General features: G+C 38.3%; 2 protein-coding genes across 3 annotated transcripts in view; both read left to right on the plus strand.

The window, feature by feature from the left end:
• The window catches only part of LOC114668163 (guanylate-binding protein 1-like), a 50412-nt gene extending 47850 nt beyond the window's left edge, over positions 1 to 2562 (plus strand). The window contains exon 10 of the mRNA XM_028823802.2: positions 1367 to 2562. Within this exon, the coding sequence (XP_028679635.1) occupies positions 1367 to 1899 (533 nt within the window). The 3' untranslated portion in view covers positions 1900 to 2562. The remainder of the gene's footprint in view (positions 1 to 1366) is intronic.
• An 8612-nt stretch (positions 2563 to 11174) lies between these two features.
• hpn (hepsin) overlaps positions 11175 to 20462 on the plus strand; it is a 91949-nt gene continuing 82661 nt past the window's right edge. For both annotated transcript variants that reach the window (XM_028823274.2, XM_028823275.2), the window contains exons 1-2: positions 11175 to 11357; positions 12732 to 12819. In XM_028823274.2, coding sequence (XP_028679107.1) covers positions 12804 to 12819 — 16 coding nt within the window. In that variant the 5' untranslated portion in view covers positions 11175 to 11357; positions 12732 to 12803. The remainder of the gene's footprint in view (positions 11358 to 12731; positions 12820 to 20462) is intronic.

Here is a 20462-nt window from a genome sequence, read left to right on the forward strand (position 1 = left end):
TATCTATCTATCTATCATATAGTGCTCACTCTCCAGTTCTTTAGTGTGTGGATGTTTTTACATTTTATTGCTATACAACTTTGAATCACAGTGGATTTAAATTGACTGTTTTGACACTGAACAACAGAAAATGCCTCCTTAATATCAAAGTGAAAACAGATCTCTGCAAAGTGGTCTAAATTAATTACAAATATAAAACATAAAATAATCGATTGCATAAGTATTCACCTCTCTAAAATTAGTTTGCCATGTTGCCATTCCCTCCTGCACCCTTACATCCTCTTCCTCCGTCCATTTGACTGTCCCCTTTGTCTGTCTTACCTCCTGAACTGAATGCTGTGTTCCCCAGCTCTGGAACTCGTTACCTTCTGAGTTTAGAAACATTGATTCATTCTCACTTTTAAAATCTAAACTTAAAACTCAATTGTTTAAGACTGCTTTTTCTGTTTAACCACAATTGCTCTGTCTGATTTTAAATTTTGTATTTTTAGTTTTGTTTATGTATGTTAATGTTAATACATAATGTATGTATGTTAATGTATGTTTTATCTATTGTTTGGTGTCCTTGAGTCTTTAGAAAGGCGCCTATGAATAAATGAAATGATTTATCATTATTATTATTTATTATTTAGTAGATGCCCCTTTGGAAGCCATGACAGTCTTGAGTATGTTGTCATGCACTGATGTTTTTCCCCTTTCTTCTTTGAAAAACTGTTCAAGCTCTGTCAGGTTGCATGAGGATTGTGAGTGAACAGCCTTTTTTAAGTCCAACCAGAATTCAATCCAATTTCCAGTTGGATTGAGATCTGGACTCCAACTTGGCCACTCCAGGGCATTAATATTGTTGTTTTAGTAATTAAACAAAGTAACTAAAAATGTGAAATGCTCCAACTTTCATAATCAGTTAACGGAGATGCCGAACACACCAGTTCCAGTTAAGTGCTGCAAAATTCACAACCTATCCTGGGAGCAAAAGGCAGGAATCAACTATTAATTGGCAGTTATTTGAACAACTTATAAATGCAGTACAAAACAAATACATTTATTAGTGGTGCAGCAATATAAGATAGAAACCCAAGCAGTTCATCATCATGCTGCTGTGATGCCCTCCAATATAATAAAAAGAACCATCCATCCATCCATCCATCCATCCATCCATCCTTCAGTCGCAGTTTGGACTGGACACACAAATGACATAACTGCTACCTGGGAAGCTATCTACTTGGCATTGCTGTCACTATGCCATCATGGGTTCTTTTATAATTATACTCAAAATTTTGAAATGAGTGTGCTGTAAGGCAGATTTCATTTGGAATGTAGGGTGTTTATATTTTTTAATTTTTTTTTTTTTGTTTCTTTTCTTCAGTTGAGACTGAGAAAGCAACACTTGCAGAACAACTGATGAAAGCCGAGGAAGAGAAAGCAACTCTTATTCAAAAACAGCTAGAAGATGAGGAGAGAAGCCATGAGGAACATGTAAGACAACTGGAGCAAAAGATGACAGAAGAGGCTGCAGCCATCCAAGCTGAGTCAGAGATAGCCCTGCAGAGCAAGCTGATGGAACAGAAGGAGCTCCTCAGCAAGGGCTTTCAGGAGAAAGCTGACATGATGAAGGAAGAGATCACAAAGCTGAAGGAGGAATCTGGTTTTCAGAAGATGATCCATAATATTGGCAGCGCCCTTGTGGAAGGGGCAAAAACTGCCATCAGCATTTTGGAGTGGAAAGAGAGGCGTAAATTGACCAGGGAGAGGGAGATGGCCAGAAACAAGAAATATGAGCTTGGCTTCAAACAGAAACCACCAAAGCAAAGTAGCAACTCTACAAAGAAGGAAACCAGAACCTCGGCTAATGGTCAAACTGAACAGAAGAATCACTCAGCAGATGGCAGCTCCGTGTAGTCCCAGCACACTGTGATAGAAGTGGGATATAAATGTTGGTACTAATTGCGTTGTGCCAGAGTAGATTAGCAAAGAATTTCCGAAATTAAATTGTAGCTTTAGGGTCTTTTTGGGTGCAGAAACTGTTATAGAATTATTTCTTTAGTTATTGCGAGAAATGATGGGAGAGTCTGTTCAGTGAGCATCACTGATGCTGAAGACTTTAATTTTTCTCACAAGGGGCTATTTTATTTATTTAATTCATACTGTGAGAACATCACCAGGTCCAAGGCAGGAGCCAACCCTGGGTGGGATGCTAGTCCATTGCAGGGCAAACTTACACACACACATCCACCAGGCATATTTGATATCACCAGTTATCCTAACCTGCACATCTTTGAGATGTAGCCGAAATGCCAAACAAACTCCTAGAGACATGGTAGTGTGTGAAAACTTCACATGGATAGCACCCAAGGAGATGGCTGGAGCTGTGAGGAAGCAGGGCTAACTGCTAACTGCTCCACATGGCGTCTATACACCCTGCCTTCAGGAACTCCATACCCAAGATTGGTAGCTGCAATTGTAATTCATTGTTTTGGAAACTAATGGTCAAGTCACATCTGTTACACCTTTCATATGCTTGTACTGTTAATTTATTATTAATAATAAATGTCTATATGTTAATCCACCCATTTTCTAAACTTGCTTTGTGCTACTTGGAGTGTTAGGCCAGCTGTTCATTTAATGTAATTTATTTTTAAAGCTGGCATTCTACATATGGCCATCAATGTGCTGGCTACTTTATCTATTCCTACAAACAGCACCAAACGTGTTTCCTTACTTGTTAAATATTTTGGGTCCATCTGGAGTTGCTTCCTGCCATGCACCTAGTGCTGCTAGGGCAGACTCCAGCTATTCAAGCTATTGATAAGTTTAAAGGTGGGTGTGAAGACACAGGAATATTGTGGCAGCATTCAGTAGGTTACTTATTTTGAGTCAGCAGTTGGGACTTAACAGACACAGTCCAACATCTTAACCCCTGTGGGCCACACTGTCTACATTCTTTAACCAGCCCTCTTTATAACCAACTATTTCCTAAATTCTGCCTTTCCATTACAGGATCACAGACAAGCAGAGTCCTTTTCTGAAATGCTAGACAGAATGCCAATCCATTAGAGGGCACATGCACCCACCTATTTTCAGTCACAAAGAGACAATTTAGAGGTATCACTCAAAATGGCTCTTACATCTTATGGTCGAAGGAGAAGAGTGGTGTGCCTGCAGAACACATGCAGATCCTGTCAACTCTACATAGACAAATACCATGGCTGGGCTGACATTTTAATTCATATGTTTAGAACTGTGAAGCAGCTAATCTAGCCACTGCAAAAACCATGCTTCCAATGGGTGTTATTAATTTACTTATTTATTTTTATGGTACGGTGGCGCAGTGGGTAGCGCTGCTGCCTCGCAGTTGGGTGATCTGGGGACCTGGGTTCGCTTCCTGGGTCCTCCCTGCGTGGAGTTTGCGTGTTCTCCCCGTGTCTGTGTGGGTTTCCTCCGGGCGCTCCGGTTTCCTCCCACAGTCCAAAGACATGCAGGTTAGGTGGATTGGCGATTCTAAATTGGCCCTAGTGTGTGCTTGGTGTGTGGGTGTGTGTGTGTGTGTGTGTCCTGCGGTGGGTTGGCACCCTGCCCAGGATTGTTTCCTGCGTTGTGCCCTGTGTTGGCTGGGATTGGCTCCAGCAGACCCCCGTGACCCTGTGTTCGGATTCAGCGGGTTGGAAAATGGATGGATGGATGGATTTTTATGGTGAGAAGTTAAACAAAATGACACCTTTTATTGGCTAACTAGAAAGATTGCAAAATGCAAGCTTTTGAGGCAACTCAGGCAGCTTGTTCAGGCAAGATTTAATCATGGTGTGAATTACATCTTACATCTTGCCTGAAGAAGGGGCCTGAGTTGCCTCAAAACCTTGCATATTGTAATGTTTCTAGTTAGCCAATAAAAGGTGTCATTTTGCTTAACGTCTCACCACATCCATAATGGCTAACACAATACGACACCCTAGTACTGCGTATTTACTTTTAATAAGCTACAGGTTAGTATGTAAACTCTTTAATTGCACTCCGTTAATGATAAATAATAATTGTTTTGCTTATATAGCACCTTTTCCACACTCCATTCACATAAATGCAAATGCATTTGTTTACCATAGTACTCTCGGTGAGCTTGTGCTAACAAAGTACAGGGCCTCTAAAAAGTATTCACCTTCTTTTTACCCATTTTAGTGTTATATAACATTAAATCTCAGTGAATTTCAGTTTATTTTAACACAGATTAACAGAAAAAGACTGTGAAGTCAAAGTGAAAACAGATCTCGGCAGAAATCTAAATTAATCACACACAAAATAATTGATTATTATTATTATATATGACCAGTAACGGAGCACTGCACGACGTGAATACACTTGACTTGAGCATTCCTAGTTTTCATCCTCTTTCTCTGTACGTTTACCATTCGTTTGCTCAGAGGTTGATGCGCTTGCTGCTTCCTGAGCAGCTGTTCTTTTCTCCTCCCTAGCGGCCCACTTCTTCTCTTCTTTCATCGGCATCTTTTCGTGTTAAAACTGATTAAGTCAGTGTTTGTGTTGCGATTACTTAGTACGTTTTCTTAAATTTTTCACTTAAGCTGGCACTTAAGTCTTCAGTCTGCCACGAGTGATTTAAGATATGAAGAGGTAGGGGAAGTGACGGCGAAGGTGGTTGGGATGAGAATGGCGCCCGTACGCATGTGCTGCACAGCTGTCCTGCTGTGCCCTGCCGAGAGTTGATTCTGCAATAAAATAAATAAAAAATAAAAAGAGGAATAACCTTGGAGGTCAATTATCACTGGAAAAGCGGACAGTAGACATCATATAGTATATGTGTGCCAAATTTCAGGTCAATAGGTCAAATGGTTTGAGAGCTACAGGTGATTTAAAATCCTGGACAGACAAACGAACAGCCACGGTAGCGTATTATATATAAAGATAATTGATAGTCAAGTCAGTATTTTGTAGATGCACATTAGAAAGTCATTAAAGCCTTAATTCCGTGTTCCCAGGTCTCCTATCAGCTTTGTACATATGGACGCTGCTCCTTTACTCATTCATTTTTGCAAAACTGCTCAAGTTGTATCAAGTTGCATGGAGATCATGAGTTATCAGCTTTTTTCATGTCCAGCCACTAATTCTCAATTGGATGGAGTTCTGAACTCTGACTCTGCCACTCTGAGACATTCACATTGTTGTTTTTAATCCATTCTTGTGTAGCTTTACCTTTATGCTTGTCGTCTTTGACTTGATGGAACACAAATCTTCTCCCAAGGCACTGGTTTCTAGCACACTGCATCAAATTTTACTCCAGGATTTCCTTGTATTTTATTGCTTGTAGTTGATCCTCTACCCTAAAAAGCCTTAAAGGGCCTGCTGCAGAGAAGCATTCCCACAACATGATGCTGCCACCACCATGCTTTATGGTGGGGATGGTGTGTTTTTGACACAGAGTTTGGCTTATGGCAAACATGGCATTAAGTCTGATGGAAAAAATAGCTACGTTTTTGTCTGAGCAGGCCATTGAACCTTCTTCTGGGTGATTTCTAAGTCTCCTGTTTGCCTTCTGGGAAAGACTACTTACCAAGCCAATTTACCAAATGCGTTCATTTTTCAAGCCAAAACTATTACAGTAATCCCTCGCTATATCGCGATTCGCCTTTCGCGGCTTCACTCCATCGCGGATTTTATATGTAAGCATATTTAAATATATATCGCGGATTTTTTGCTGGTTCGCGGATTTCTGCGGACAATGGGTCTTTTAATTTCTGGTACATGCTTCCTCAGTTGGTTTGCCCAGTTGATTTCATACAAGGGACGCTATTGGCAGATGGCTGAGAAGCTACCCAGCTTACTTTTCTCTCTCTCTTGCGCTGACTTTCTCTGATCCTGACGTAGGGGGATTGAGCAGGGGGGCTGTTCGCACACCTAGACGATACGGACGCTCGTCTAAAAATGCTGAAAGATTATCTTCACGTTGCTATCTTTTGTGCAGCTGCTTCCTGAAGCGACATGCTGCACGGTGCTTCGCATACTTAAAAGCTCGAAGGGCACGTATTGATTTTTGATTGAAAAACAAACTCTGTCTCTATCTCTCTCTCTCTCTCTCTCTCCCTGCTCCTGACGGAGGGGGTGTGAGCTGCCGCCTTCAACAACTTTGTGCCGCGGTGCTTCACATACTTAAAAGCCAAACAGCCCTACTGATTTGTTTGCTTTTCTCTATCTCTGTGACATTCTGTGCTCCTGATGCGCACTCCTTTGAAGAGGAAGATATGTTTGCATTCTTTTAATTGTGAGACGGAACTGTCATCTCTGTCTTGTCATGGAGCACAGTTTAAACTTTTGAAAAAGAGACAAATGTTTGTTTGCAGTGTTTGAATAACGTTCCTGTCTCTCTACAACCTCCTGTGTTTCTGCGCAAATCTGTGACCCAAGCATGACAATATAAAAATAACCATATAAACATATGGCTTCTACTTTGCGGATTTTCTTATTTCGCGGGTGGCTCTGGAACGCAACCCCCGCGATGGAGGAGGGATTACTGTATATAGTATTGATCTGTGTTTTGAGGTTACACACTGTGGACTATGGCCGGCAGCTTATCCCGGCCAATACCTTCAAGCCACCAGGTGGAGTCCTCCCTGCGACGTGAAGATGCCCTGGGTTCCAGCAGGTCATCATGGACCTTGGAGCTTCCCTTCACAGCCCTGCTGGATACCATGGGGACCGCCAGGGGTCGCTACAGGGAGGCCCGGGGACTGCTACCTGCCCTATAACCCGGAAGTACGTCTTAGTCACAGCGACAGAAGAAATGACGTACTTCCGGGATGAAGAAAAGGAGTTTTCACCTGACCCGGAAGTGCTGGGTAATCACATGGACTGAAGGATCAGAAGCACTTCTGGGTCATGGACTATAAAAGGATTGTGGGAGATCCCAGCAGTGAGCTGGAGTTGGGAGGGAGTGCGACAGAGCTGCTGGGAGGAGTGGAGGAGTTGGTATTGTACTGGATTATTGATTTATTATTGGAGTGTTGTTGGGAGTGGAGGTGCTTGGTGCACATTATTATTATAAAATAAACAAAATATTGGACTTGTATCAGGTGTCTGACGTGTCGTCTGAGGGTCCAAGGGAACAAGAGCGCCCCTATATTCCACAACACATATTGTAAAACAGAATAGCAACATCATTTAAAGAAGGAAAAAAGCAAAAAGCAAACCAATGTTGTGAGATTCAGCCATTTTAAAAGGCATTTTACTACCCTGCTCCTCTTATTCTGCAGCAGTGCAGCACCCTCCGGGACCAGCGAGGAGTGGATTCACCTTTGAAAGTCATCAACATGCGACGTTACTGACAATAAATGTTGATACTCAGATGTGGATTGCCGTCTTAGTTCAGCAGACACCTAGACAATAATAACTGAAAAAAGTCACACGATCGTTGATATTCTTTCACTATACAGATGCTTTTTTTCTTTGCTTTGCAGATATACTGTGGGCTGCTGCTGGAGTGTTAAAGCATACATGTGCTTCAGTGAGAAAGAATTCTGAGCGGGCACATAGCCAGGGTTTGAAGAAGGGGCATTTTTCTGTTTCGGCAGAGGACTACCTGCTGTAAATGGTTGTAGCAACTCGTGCTCTGACAGCAAGCACAAACCAACCCGCCAGCCTAGTCCTTGATAAGATATATTATACATCTAACAACATGCTCAGAACCCTGAGGAGGACCACTACACCCACTCAATTAAGAAATTGCATAAAATTTGAAATACATCAAGGAAGACCAAGCAGCCAACAAAAAGAGAATAGCAGCAATTGTTTGTTTCCACTTCAAGCACTGCTGCAGCATGTAATCAAGTACAATTTATAACTTATTTTTCTATATGGTCTTCACTGAGTGTGGGCTGTACACAAATTCTCAGGTAAAATGTAAGTATAGATTATACTAATTACTAAATGCATAATTAGTACATATAAAAATACAGATTAATTAAAACACAGAAAACAAAACAGAAACCAATAAACATCCATGAAAACCACCAAATGTCTGCCCATTAATGAATTGATGAACTAGTTAAACTAGTCAATTAACAATGGAGGAGAGGAAAATTGTAAGAGAGAAATTATTTTCATCCAATGATTCTAATGCTTCTTTACCTGAGATGACTTTACCTTGGACAGGAGAACAGCTTGGTACCAAGTTCCACTTCAAGATACCAAGAAGAGAAACAGAATAGATTAGAATAATAAAGATGCAGTATTCCCAGCTAATCAGCAACTCTAGTCAGGGTATGCTAGACTAAAGTAGTAAGTCTTCAGCCTGGGATTGAAAGCTGAGATTGAAAACACATTACTTACATGAGCAGGTATCATTCCACAGCTTTGAGGTCCTGTAACTAAAAGCTCAACCTCCTGTTGTTATTTTAGTAATCCTAAGTAGGCCAGCATCTTGAGATCATAATGTACATTCTTGTTATAAGTAATGATAAGCTAGGTTAAGTAAGCAGGGCCTTGGACATTTAAGGCTTTGTATGTTAAAAGGATATCTGTAGTACTTGGGTGTTGTACCGTGTTAGCCATTATGAATGTAGAGAAAAGCCAAGCAAAATGACACCTTTTATTGGCTAACTAAAAAGATTACAATATGCAAGCTTTTGAGGCAACTCAGGCCCCTTCTTCTTCTTCTTGCCTGAAGAAGGGGCCTGAGTTGCCTCGAAAGCTTGCATATTGTAATCTTTTTAGTTAGCCAATAAAAGGTGTCATTTTGCTTGGCTTTTCTCTTTGTTAAAAGGAGAATTTTCAAATTAGCCCTAAGCTTCAGTGGGAGCCAGCATAATTACAGGAGAACCAGAATTATGTGTTTGCACTTTCTAGTTCTTGTAATGATTCTTGAAGCAGTAATTTGAATTAACTGAAAGTTGTACAAAGAAAGATTTGAACACTCAGTGAATAACACATTGAAATAGTCAGTCCCACTAGAAATAAATGCATGAACTGATTTCTCAGTATCTTACATATTTAGAAAAACATTTAATTTCCGAACATTTCTATGATGGAAATACAAGTTTTGCATAGTATTATAACAAGTTCTTTTAAACGATATACAGGTATAACACCAAGTCACACACTGATTCAGCACCACTAATTGTGATTACAAATGAATTAAAAAGTGAATGATTGTTGTTGTGGTCAGCATCACTCCCTCCAATAGTTAACATTTCTGTTTTTTCTGTATTTAATGACAAGCAGTTCTCATCCATCAACTCTTTTATACACAACTTATTACAGTAAGTACAGTATTAGTGAAATGTCATTTAGCCTAAAAAAAAGGTATGGCTGTATCTGCATTCAAGTGAAAATTAGTAGTATGCTTTCTAATGGTAGTTTTCAATTGGAGCATGTAAAGTTAAAAAGTAACAAGAACTGAACAGATGTTATAGGCATCCATCCTGCTTTTCCAGGGCAGGGTCACGGCACAGCTGGCGCCACAATCATTGGATGAATGCAAAACAGGAACAACCCCTGCACAGGGTGCCAGTCCATTGCAGGATGAACACACACACATACTATATGGCCAGTTTAGCAACACCAATTCACCTGAGCTTAATCTGGTCAAAGTTTATTAATTTCAGTACAGATGTTTTAATATAGGCAGAGTAGGCTGTCATTCTTGCCTTAGAACACAGGGTTCTACATGGAATCTTCATGTTCTACCCAAGTATTTATGGATTGATTGGCATCAAAGTCAGTGAATTTACTCACACAAAAATATTGTGCTCAGTACTTTTTTTACCATATTTTCAGCAAAAGCAGCTCATCATGCATTTTTTTTTATCGTGCATGTGTTGAACACACCACGGAAACAGCGATGAGTAGGTCACTTGGCTCTTTCAAAGATGTAAGGCTTTTATTAATAATCCGATGCAGTGTAATAAGTTCAGTTTACATGTATTGTTATGTGTACAAAGTATGTGCTCTTTTAAGTATGCTGTCACTGTGCACGCATCTTGCTCCATGGCCTTTGTAAAATAGAAACACATAGAATGCAATGGGGTTGGGGGACTCGCCATTGGGTTGTCACAACTCCGGCTATAACGTCATGGACACTGCAACCAGACAAACAAAGAAACATATTCTCACTTCATGGACTAAAAATCTGTGATAAAATCTGATAACAGATATTTGCAGACAATTTCACATCTCAGTTATTGCATCAATAATTAACTGCCGTCATCTGCGACTCTAAATAAAGGCTTTACAATGTATCAATTATCCTTTGTCAAGCTAGAGAAGTTTAAAGTTACTTGTGCTTTTATCAGAACAGTACCCTAAGTGCAACTGAATTTTGAATGGGTCCATTGTTTAAACAATTATACAAAACATCTGCATTATGCTATTAAACAATCGATTATGTCATGTTTGATATTGCTCACTGGCAAAAATCAGTCTTTTTAAAATCAATAAACATTACATTGTATTTTTGAAAAACAAATTACAACAGCTGAGACAGCTAAGTTACAGCTAGGAAAATGTGATATGTGAATACATACATACATACATACATACATACATACATACATACATACATACATACATACATACATACATACATAAAATCTACATATGTATATTTTTATGAACCTGCTTGGTCCAATGCAGGGTCGTGGGCGCTGTAGCCTATCTCTTTAACAAATAACAAGCCCTGGATGGGACCCTCGTCAGTCGGAGGGCACGTTTCGACATAAAGTGTTTAAATAATGCAGTCAGCTAAAATGCCACCGTGTAATTCGAGTATAGGCGCTCATCACATTGAACTCAGCGTATCGCATTCCCCTATTTTCACCTGTCAGTGCGATTCTATAAAGTATAGTACAGTAATTGTTTTAGCGCTTTACTTAATTGCACCTATAGATGTCTCGCGACGCTAATCTGCACACAGTGGAGTAGGTATCTACTTTGCTTTCGTGAGGATATCTAATGTCATGAGTTGGGTAGGGGGGACTGTAGCCGATTTATCAGAAAAGATTCTGTTTTTCTCCTAACCTGTAACTCTGACGCTCTTTTGAAGTTTTAATAATGTCTTTGTAAAATCGATGGTGAGCAAAAGGGGGAGAAAAGCACTTTAATACCGGATTTTTGGTAGACTGAGTTTCGCGCATTTCCCCTCCGCCCCCTGTGCCACATCCCCTCGGTTACCTAGACATTCTTTCTCTTGCTGCGCGCCGAGACTAGAGCTCAAATACACATCAACTCGTTTAATGGTTTTGAAGTACCTGTGTGTCTCTTTCTGCAGTTCGGACGCGAGCTTTCTTTAATACTCCAACTGGATATTATAACATTTCAGAGTATTTTTGATGTTGATTCGTCACTGGAAACACTAAAATAAGGTAAAGACAGGTGTTATTGCGCGGCGCTACAGGTGTTTGCCTCTGTAATTACTATTTGACAGATTACAGAAAGAATGTGGAGATCACGAGGAGAAGGAACATGATTTATGAAAAATACATACATCAGCTGAATGTGTCTAATTATTGCCATATTTACGTTTATTCCTATATATACTTATGTTCATAATTGTGGCAAATATGTAGGAACCAAATGCGCGCAGTGTGCGCTAAAGGAAAGATATTAATTAAATGTTGTAAATTTTGCCAGAAAACGCTCTTAAACGCTCTTAAATTCATTGTACTAAAGTGGCACTTTACTGGGCTCTGTGATTTAACGTAGAACCATTGCTTGACAAAGAACTATTTCGTTCTTTGGTTCTTTGCATATGAAATTAGTTCATCGGGCCTTGAAAAAGTTCCTAAAGAAAAATAGATGTCTACCAGCAGGATAAATCAGTTCAAGAAAACCCGAATTTAGCTTTTGTTATTATAAGAGTCCTTTAAAAATCAGGAAGCAATGCACATTTCACAAATCTCTTATCATCTATTCGTGGTTATTTATGGAGCGTGTTACGGATCTAAACAAAAGGTTCTTCTTGACCCTTCATATGAATGTTTCTTTTGGAAACCAAAAATGATTCCATTATGGCATTGCTTTGAAGAAACACGCTTACACCTTTATTTTTAAGAGTGAATTTGTCGTGTAGCAGAATGAAAATGTCACTTAGGATGATTTTCAATACTTGCAGTGCCACACGTGTAAAGATGGAAAGTTGAATAACTTTTTTTTTGTGTGTGTAAAACGTACGTAGATAATTGTGAAAGGAGTTATGTGATAGATAGATAGATAGATAGATAGATAGATAGATAGATAGATAGATAGATAGATAGATAGATAGATAGATAGATAGATAGATAGTGGCCATAGAGGTCACTACATACATTAAAATGTTAATTTAAAGTATAGTAATATAAGAGTCACCTTACACAACAATAAATCGTTTGGTGATGCTAAATGATTATACGTATGATATTGCTTTGTTATCGCATCAAAAACTCTGTGTTACTTCTTTATTTATTTTTGTTATTTTATTGATTTTATTAAAATCAAATAACATTCCATACAAATAACTCAAGTTTTACAAAAAAAAGGTTTGAAACAAATCAACCCTCATCCCTGATTACTTGTTTATATTAAACTTTCCGTAGTTGTATTGTTTAAATTCTTCTTCCCTGAAATACACCTTTTCTGATTTTTTAAACATAATTATCTCATTTACTATTTAAAACAAAATCGAGAAAATAAACTATTTTCTAAATTTCTGAATATTCATTTGCATGCAACTTTCATGAAATTAACTTCATTTTAAACAGGAAAAGGAGAAAAAAAACACAAATCAGGGATACCAAGTCCAGTCTTTTTGGTGGATTATTAACTTTTGAGACATGCCAGAGAAGCAAGGTGAGTGGATGAAGATTATTTGTGTGTGTGTGTGTGCATCATCTGATCAGTCTATTGTGGTTAAATTTTTACAAAAGTTGGAAATGGAAAGTAAAATGTATTTAAGTGACTGGGGAAGTGTAGACCATAATCAGGACACAGTGGTTTATGTTTTTAAAATGTTACAAGTTATTTAAAATTAATGCAATTATGTGATTTTCTGAAGCTGGTCATTAAATGACTAATGGTTAGAAGGAAGGAAGGAAGGAAGGAAGGAAGGAAGGAAGGAAGGAAGGAAGGAAGGAAGGAAGGAAGGAAGGAAGGAAGGAAGGAAGGAAGGCCATTTCCATAGTGTCTTGTATGATGCCAACTATTCTGAATAAAAAGAAAGTTGAGTTCTGTTTGACGTTACGTATTTCAAAACTGAGTTTTTTGAGCGCACACAGTCAGACATTTGTGTCAAATGAATGTTGCCCAAGAGGTGGGTGATTGCTTATAAGACAGTGGTTACCTTGTCTTGCTCAGGTCAGCCGCCATAGGCCTCTTTCACATTGTAACCTCATGAACCTTGAGATGGAAGTTTTACTTTCTTACATTATTAACTAAATAGGTTTTTAAGATTAAATGCGTTAAAGGCTGTACAAGGTATGAAAAGGGTGAACTTTACAACAGTGGAATACCTTCATGGTTACTTGTATGCCAAATTAATGATTTAAAAAAAGGGAGAGGGAGAGAGGAAAGCATTATCTTATCAGGCAGCAGTGGTGCGGTGGCTTCAGAAGAGATTACAGCAGAGGTGCATTCCAGGTTGTTGCCGCAGATTGTATCTCCCTTCCCCATCTAGGCCAAAAGGGTTACAGACTACTGTTTCATTATAGAAGCTTTTGGAGTGCTATGAAAATAGTTCATGGCCTTTTCTCAATCTGAGGTCTCCTTTACAAGTGATCATTGATCCATAGCCTACCCTGGTGACACTGATTGCAAGGCAGGAACCACCCCTAAATGTAATGGATACCAGTCTGTCATTAGCCACACTCTGGACTGCGCTGAAAGGCAATTTTCAATGCCTACTTAGCCAAACACCAACCTGTTTAGGGTGTCAAAGGGAAATGGAGACCATTGCAAAAACCTTAAGACCTGCCATGAGAATTTGTATTCTTTTCATTAAGTGACTAGGCCAAGACTGCCAGCGTGTTGCCTACTTAAGTACTTGGTGTATTTGCAATGTGATGTCTTTAATGTTTTGAAATGTTTGTGAAACATTAATTGTATGTGTTGATTAGGTTTTGGAGTACACTAAATGTGCAGTTAAAGTAAAAACAAAAAACATGAATCCAGATAAAAATCATTATGATTGAGATGAATACTAAAATTAATATTGTGATTTTTTTATATTTTTCTCAATGTTAAAGCTATTTGGAAAATAATTTAAAATGATAAAAAAAGGCCATTTACAAAGGTATTAGATGTACAGTTACGTCAATAAGTTTTGGGCATTGATGCAATTTTTGTCATTTTCCCTCTGTTTATCACCACAATGGATTTGAAATTAACCAATCAAGCTGTGATGGGAGTATAGATTTTCAGCTTTAATTTATGGGCTTTAACAAAGGTATTTCATTAAGCTTTAAAAATTACAGCCATCTAGAAGCTTAAAAGTAATTGGACATGTGACTGACAAGCAGTTTCATGGTCAGTTATTCCATAACAGATTAATTAGATAAATGGTTTGGAGTTGATTCAAAAATTCAGTAGCTGTTCACCAGAACTCAACATGAGGTCCAAAGATGTATCAATGGAAGTGAAGGAGACCATCATTAGGCTGAAAAAACAAAATAACCTATCAGAAAGACAGCTATAACTTTAGGCATGCCCAAATCAACAATTTGGTACATTCTTAAAAAGAAGGAATGACTGGTGAGCTTTAGCAACACCAAAAGGCCTGGGAGACCATAGAAGACAACTAAAATGGATGATTTACACAATTCTTTCCTTAGTGAAGAAAATCCCCTTCACAACATCTAGTCAGGTCAAGAGCACTTTTGAGGAAGTAGGCGTATCACTGTCAAAGTCTAAAGTCAGGAGATGCCTTCATGAATGTAAATACAGAGGGTTTACCTTTAGATGAAAACCACTGGTAACACTGAAGAACAGGAAAGACAGATTAGACTTTGCCAGAAAACATCTTTAAAAGCCTGCCCAGTTCTGCAATAAAGTTCTTTGGATAAATGAAATGAAGATCAGCTTGTACCAGAATAATGACAAAAGAAATGTGTGAGAAAGAAAGGGACAACTCATGACCCAAAGCATACCACATCATCTGTTAAACAAGGTGGAGGCTTTTGTTATGGCATGGGCATGTATTGCTGCCAGTGGAACTGGGTCACTGGTGTTTATTGATGATGTGACTGCTGACAGAAGTAGCAGGATGAATTCTGAAGTGTATAGGGCTCTCTGCTCAAATTCAGCCAAATGCTGCAAAACTGATTGGAAGGAGCTTTACGGTGCAAATGGCTAATGACCCAAAATTACTGCGAAATCAACCCAGGAGTTTCTCAAGGTAAAGAAATTGGATATTCTCAATGGCCAAGTCAATCACCTGATCTCAACCCAAAAACAGCATGATTTTCAGTTACCAAAGACAAAACTGAAGGTAAAAAACCAACAAACAAGCAGCAACTGATGGTGGCAGCAGTAAAGGCCTGGCAAAGCGTCTCAAGGGAGGAATTTCTGCATTTGGTGATGTCCATGGGTTCCAGGTTTCAGGCAGTCATTGACTGCAAAAGATTTTCATCCAAGTATTAAAACAATACATATATTTTATATTATATTACTTTGTCCAATTTCTTTTGTGCCTTTTAAATAAGGGACTCTGAAAACGGCTGTCATTTCTGAAAGCAAAATGCAATACCTTTGTTAAAACCCTTAAATTAAAGCTGAAAGTCTATACTTCTTTCACATCTTGATTGCTTAATTTCAAATCCATTGTGGTGGTATACAGAGAGAAATTTACAAAAAATTGCATCAATGTCCAAATACTTATGGACCTAGCTGTACATTCATTTATATCACACTAAACATTGGTTAGTAAGGCAGCCTCTTTCATTGCTTGAATCTGTTTTCACAGACAGCTGAGTATGTTTAATCATGTCACATTGTCATCATTCATTCTTAAAAGTTATTTGCCCTTAAAGGAGAGTGTATTTAATTTCACTGACATATGTAATGATAATTTAATTTAGTTTATTGTTGTATAGCTCTGGACAGTAAGTAGATAATAATATGGTACATTTTCTGCACCCCATCTATTGTACATTATCTACTAGGGGGCTCCGCCCACTGCTCGCTTCACTCGCCACCCCCCCGAGTTGCTTTGCTTTTGGAAAAATACAAATATAAACTCTGTCTTTGATATCTCCGTCTTTCAAAACTATTATCGCTGACAATTCGTCACACGTTGGATTATTATAAATGTGATCACAATCTTTCAGATTCATATAGAAATTCAAGAAGACTTCTTTGTCCGTGTTTTACAGATAAATTTCATGTAAAGTGCGATACTTTTGGACGTATGGGTTTGTATCCATTATTGGCTGTTTTCTTTTTAATATGTGTGATCATTTAACTCTTTCGATTCTATGTTGCATCTCTTCTCTGTGATCATAAATATACACCTGACCGAATTATGGTTTCTTCAAAATTAAACTTGTCGTAGCTTTAATTCTTGCGGGTCTACAGATTCTCATAGCATATGGTCCAGAACTGTGTAAATCTACGTTTTGAGTATTGAATGATGCGAACGCGAACAAATTATTGTAGATTCGGATATTTTGCCTGTAGTGTTTGTGGATTTTACTTTCATCAAACAACAAATCTTTAAATTCTCGCAGATACGCCTCTTCATTGGGAAGAAACACTACTTTTCCCTGATGGCAACACGAATTACACAATCTACAAGTCTCTGACTTAAACTTTAAAAACAAACAATATCTACATACTTCTGACATATCTCCTATGTCCATATATTCAATCTCATTTGCTGTTCCGTTATTTCACCGAGTAATACTTTCCATTTGTTAGCGCTAATGCGATCTTTACTATCAGTTTTTTGATAATCTACATAATCTGTAACTGGCTCTGCATGTGTATCGTGCAAATGTTTTTTTTGAGCCTTTCAAATTCCACTGCTTTCATAATCTCTAACTTGCTCTGCATGTGTATTGCGCCAACATTTTTGAAGCTCTTTACGATGTTCAACTTTGTCTTCTACTCTTTGTCTTTTATTTCTGACCCCGATTGGACCTGCTAGGTATAGCACAGAAAGGGTGTCTGACAAAAGCATTCACACAACTAAGAGGTGAAATGACCATGGTCTTGTTTGAAAATGGTTGTGAGTAGGACGTGACTTGAAAAAATCTCATGGCAAAAGTCTCCGTCTCGTGGGAAAAAAACTCTTTCCGAAAAGTCTCTTCAAAAAGTCTCGTCTCATCGCAGGATTATTTTATATAATAGACAGATATATTCATTATCAATCCCTATGAACCCACTTTAGGGAAACAGAGCAACAGAATAGAATGAAGAATCGGGCAGCAGTGCTTCCATCACATGGATTCAGTGTCCTGAGCTTGAATCCTGTGACCTGTCATTATCTGCATGGCATTCATACATTCTCGCTGTGTCTGCACAGTGTTTCTTCTGGGTTTCCTCTGGCTGCATGCAACCATAAATTGGATTTGAGCATGTCTGAGAATGTTGTAATATAATATAATATAATATAATATAATATAATATAATATAATATAATATAATATAATATAATAAAATATAATATAATATAATATAATATAATATAATATAATATAATATAATATAATATAATATAATATAATATAATATAATATAATATCGGCGGCACGGTGGCGCAGTGGGTAGCGCTGGTGCCTCGCAGTTGGGAGACCTGGGGACCTGGGTTAGCTTCCCGGGTCCTCCCTGCGTGGAGTTTGCATGTTCTCCCCGTGTCTGCGTGGGTTTCCTCCGGGCGCTCCGGTTTCCTCCCACAGTCCAAAGACATGCAGGTTAGGTGGATTGGTGATTCTAAATTGGCCCTAGTGTGTGCTTGGTGTGTGGGTGTGTTTGTGTGTGTCCTGCGGTGGGTTGGCACCCTGCCCGGGATTGGTTCCCTGCCTTGTGCCCTGTGTTGGCTGGGATTGGCTCCAGCAGACCCCTGTGACCCTGTGTTCGGATTCAGCGGGTTGGATAATGGATGGATGGATGGATAATATAATATCCACCCATCCATCCATTTTCTAAACCTGGTTGCAGGGTAGCTGGGGCCTATCCCAAGAAGCATAGGGTACAAGGCATGAACAATGCCTAGACCGGGATAAAAAATAATATAATATGGAGCTCATAGCTGCAGTAGACCAAATTTCAGCCTATTTGCAGGCACTCCTGGTTTTTCTTTGGTTTCTCCAGTTTTCTCCCAATGTCTAAATGTTCCCAAGCAAGGTTATTTTGTAGTGCTAAATTCACTAAGCATTGCTATGCATGTGAATGAATGTACTCTTTCATAGGCTGGCAACTAACTAAGTGTTGATTCTCCCATACATAAAATGGTGATGGTACACATTTTGGGTCAATATTGAGTCAATTTAGTTCAGATAAAGGGTGGATTTTAGAGTATTTGGACTCTGTGATGGATTGACAGACATTAAGAGTTAATTCCTGCATTGTAGCGCATGCTGCAAGGAGGCTTCAACTCCCACAATATTGTATTAGACTGAGCCAATTTGAGAATGTACTATATTATTACATAAAATAAGAATATCCAAACTCCAAAGAGACAATGACTGGGCATGCGATGTGAACCTGGAACTTATCAACATCACTCCAGAAAATACAAGGAGATCACAAACCTTGGCACACACAGTTATATTAAAACAAACAGAAATTAAAACAGAAGGGTAATTTTAGATGCCATTTAACTGAGTGCTTATGTTAAATGGCACCAGAGAGTAAGTAGTGATGCATGTATTCAAATTCATTTGTGCAGAGTCAATGTAGAGTTTCCAGGCTATACATTAAGTGTTACTCTATCACTAACAGGCATTGTTATAAGTGTCGTAATTCTGTATATTAGTATACTTTCGACTTTATATACTTTATACTATACTTTAGACTGCTGTCACTGTCCTGCTCCACCGACAGACTGAGGAGATCGTTCCTCCTCCAACCTACCACCCCTTTGGGGGGGGAAATGGGTTGTTTCGGGGGGATAAACGTTAACATTATTCAAAGTTATTGTCTGTTTTTACCTACATTTTTATTACTCTTTAATTTAATATTGTTTTTTTGGTATCAGTATGCTGCTGCTGGAGTATGTGAATTTCCCCTTGGGAGTAATAAAGTATCTATCTATCTATCTATCTATCTATCTATCTATCTATCTATCTATCTATCTATCTATCTATCTATCTATCTATCTATCTATCTATCTATCTATCTACTTGGATTTGGTGCACATTGTGAAACTATTGTTTGAAAATGGCAGATGAGCATAAAAAATCATTTGATATGAATATAGAATCTGTGCTTAACATTTGGCATTCCATCTTCTTTCTGATGTTGTTTAGCATATTTCCAGTGCAGATTAAAAAATGTATTCAGCATAGGCTAGGAGGTGCTTTGTTGTATAATCACAAACCCATTTATTGCGGGCATGTACAAAAATGCTAAGAGTGGCTTATAATTCTAATAACACCTTAAATAAAAATCCAAAAAAATATACTATTGCTGTCACTTACAGTGTCATAAAAGAACACATTTCCCAACACAAAATAATTCAGAAACTTTCCCGTAGGCAAGCTCCTCTTCTTAAAGGAACTCCGTTGTTGTTATCTGACCTGCTTACACTGGCATATATTGTAATTTCAGAGAGCAGAGCTAAATTAATGATTAATCACGAGTGCTTTTAAATGTGTACAGGATGACATAACCTTAAGTTCTTGCTTAACTTTAAGTTTCAGATAGCCTTCCATGTATTTTCTGACATGCATTATAATCTGTAGTAATACCCTAGATGAAAATATGATAAGGTAAAATAAAGATGAAACAACTATAAAAAGGTATTTCCCTTTTTCTTGTGTGCCTGTAAGACCATGTAGAGGAATAAATCCTTTCAGGTCGTCAGTTCAATTGTACATTTTAGGATTATTGGTATTATTTCAAAATGAAAGTTTATGCTGCATTTTTCTTTTGTACTATATTTGTCTATTATATCATTCTATATATACAATACTTGTGCACTTCATAACACTAAACCAAACATACTTGCTGGTTCTGAGTGCACCACCTTATGAGTAGATGGAAGGCATGAGTGTGGAGCATGTCACCATTATAAATTTTAAAGTGAAAATTAACATTAGTATTTGGCATTTTTAAAGTTTACTTATTACTTGCTATTACCATGGTAAACAATGGAAAAAACAGCACTGAAACATTCAGGTCGGTACGTCTGCATAACATCTGCAAAACAAATTAGAACAAAAGTATTTTGCACTCCAGCGTTTTTAGTGTGTCTATTCTATAATAAAGACTGGTTCACAATTATCTTAAATTAAACAATAAATAAACACAAAAAGTCTAGGTGTGACAGGGTTTTTTCA

The sequence above is a fragment of the Erpetoichthys calabaricus genome, chromosome 17, assembly GCF_900747795.2.
Source record: "Erpetoichthys calabaricus chromosome 17, fErpCal1.3, whole genome shotgun sequence".
Classification (NCBI taxonomy): domain Eukaryota; kingdom Metazoa; phylum Chordata; class Cladistia; order Polypteriformes; family Polypteridae; genus Erpetoichthys; species Erpetoichthys calabaricus.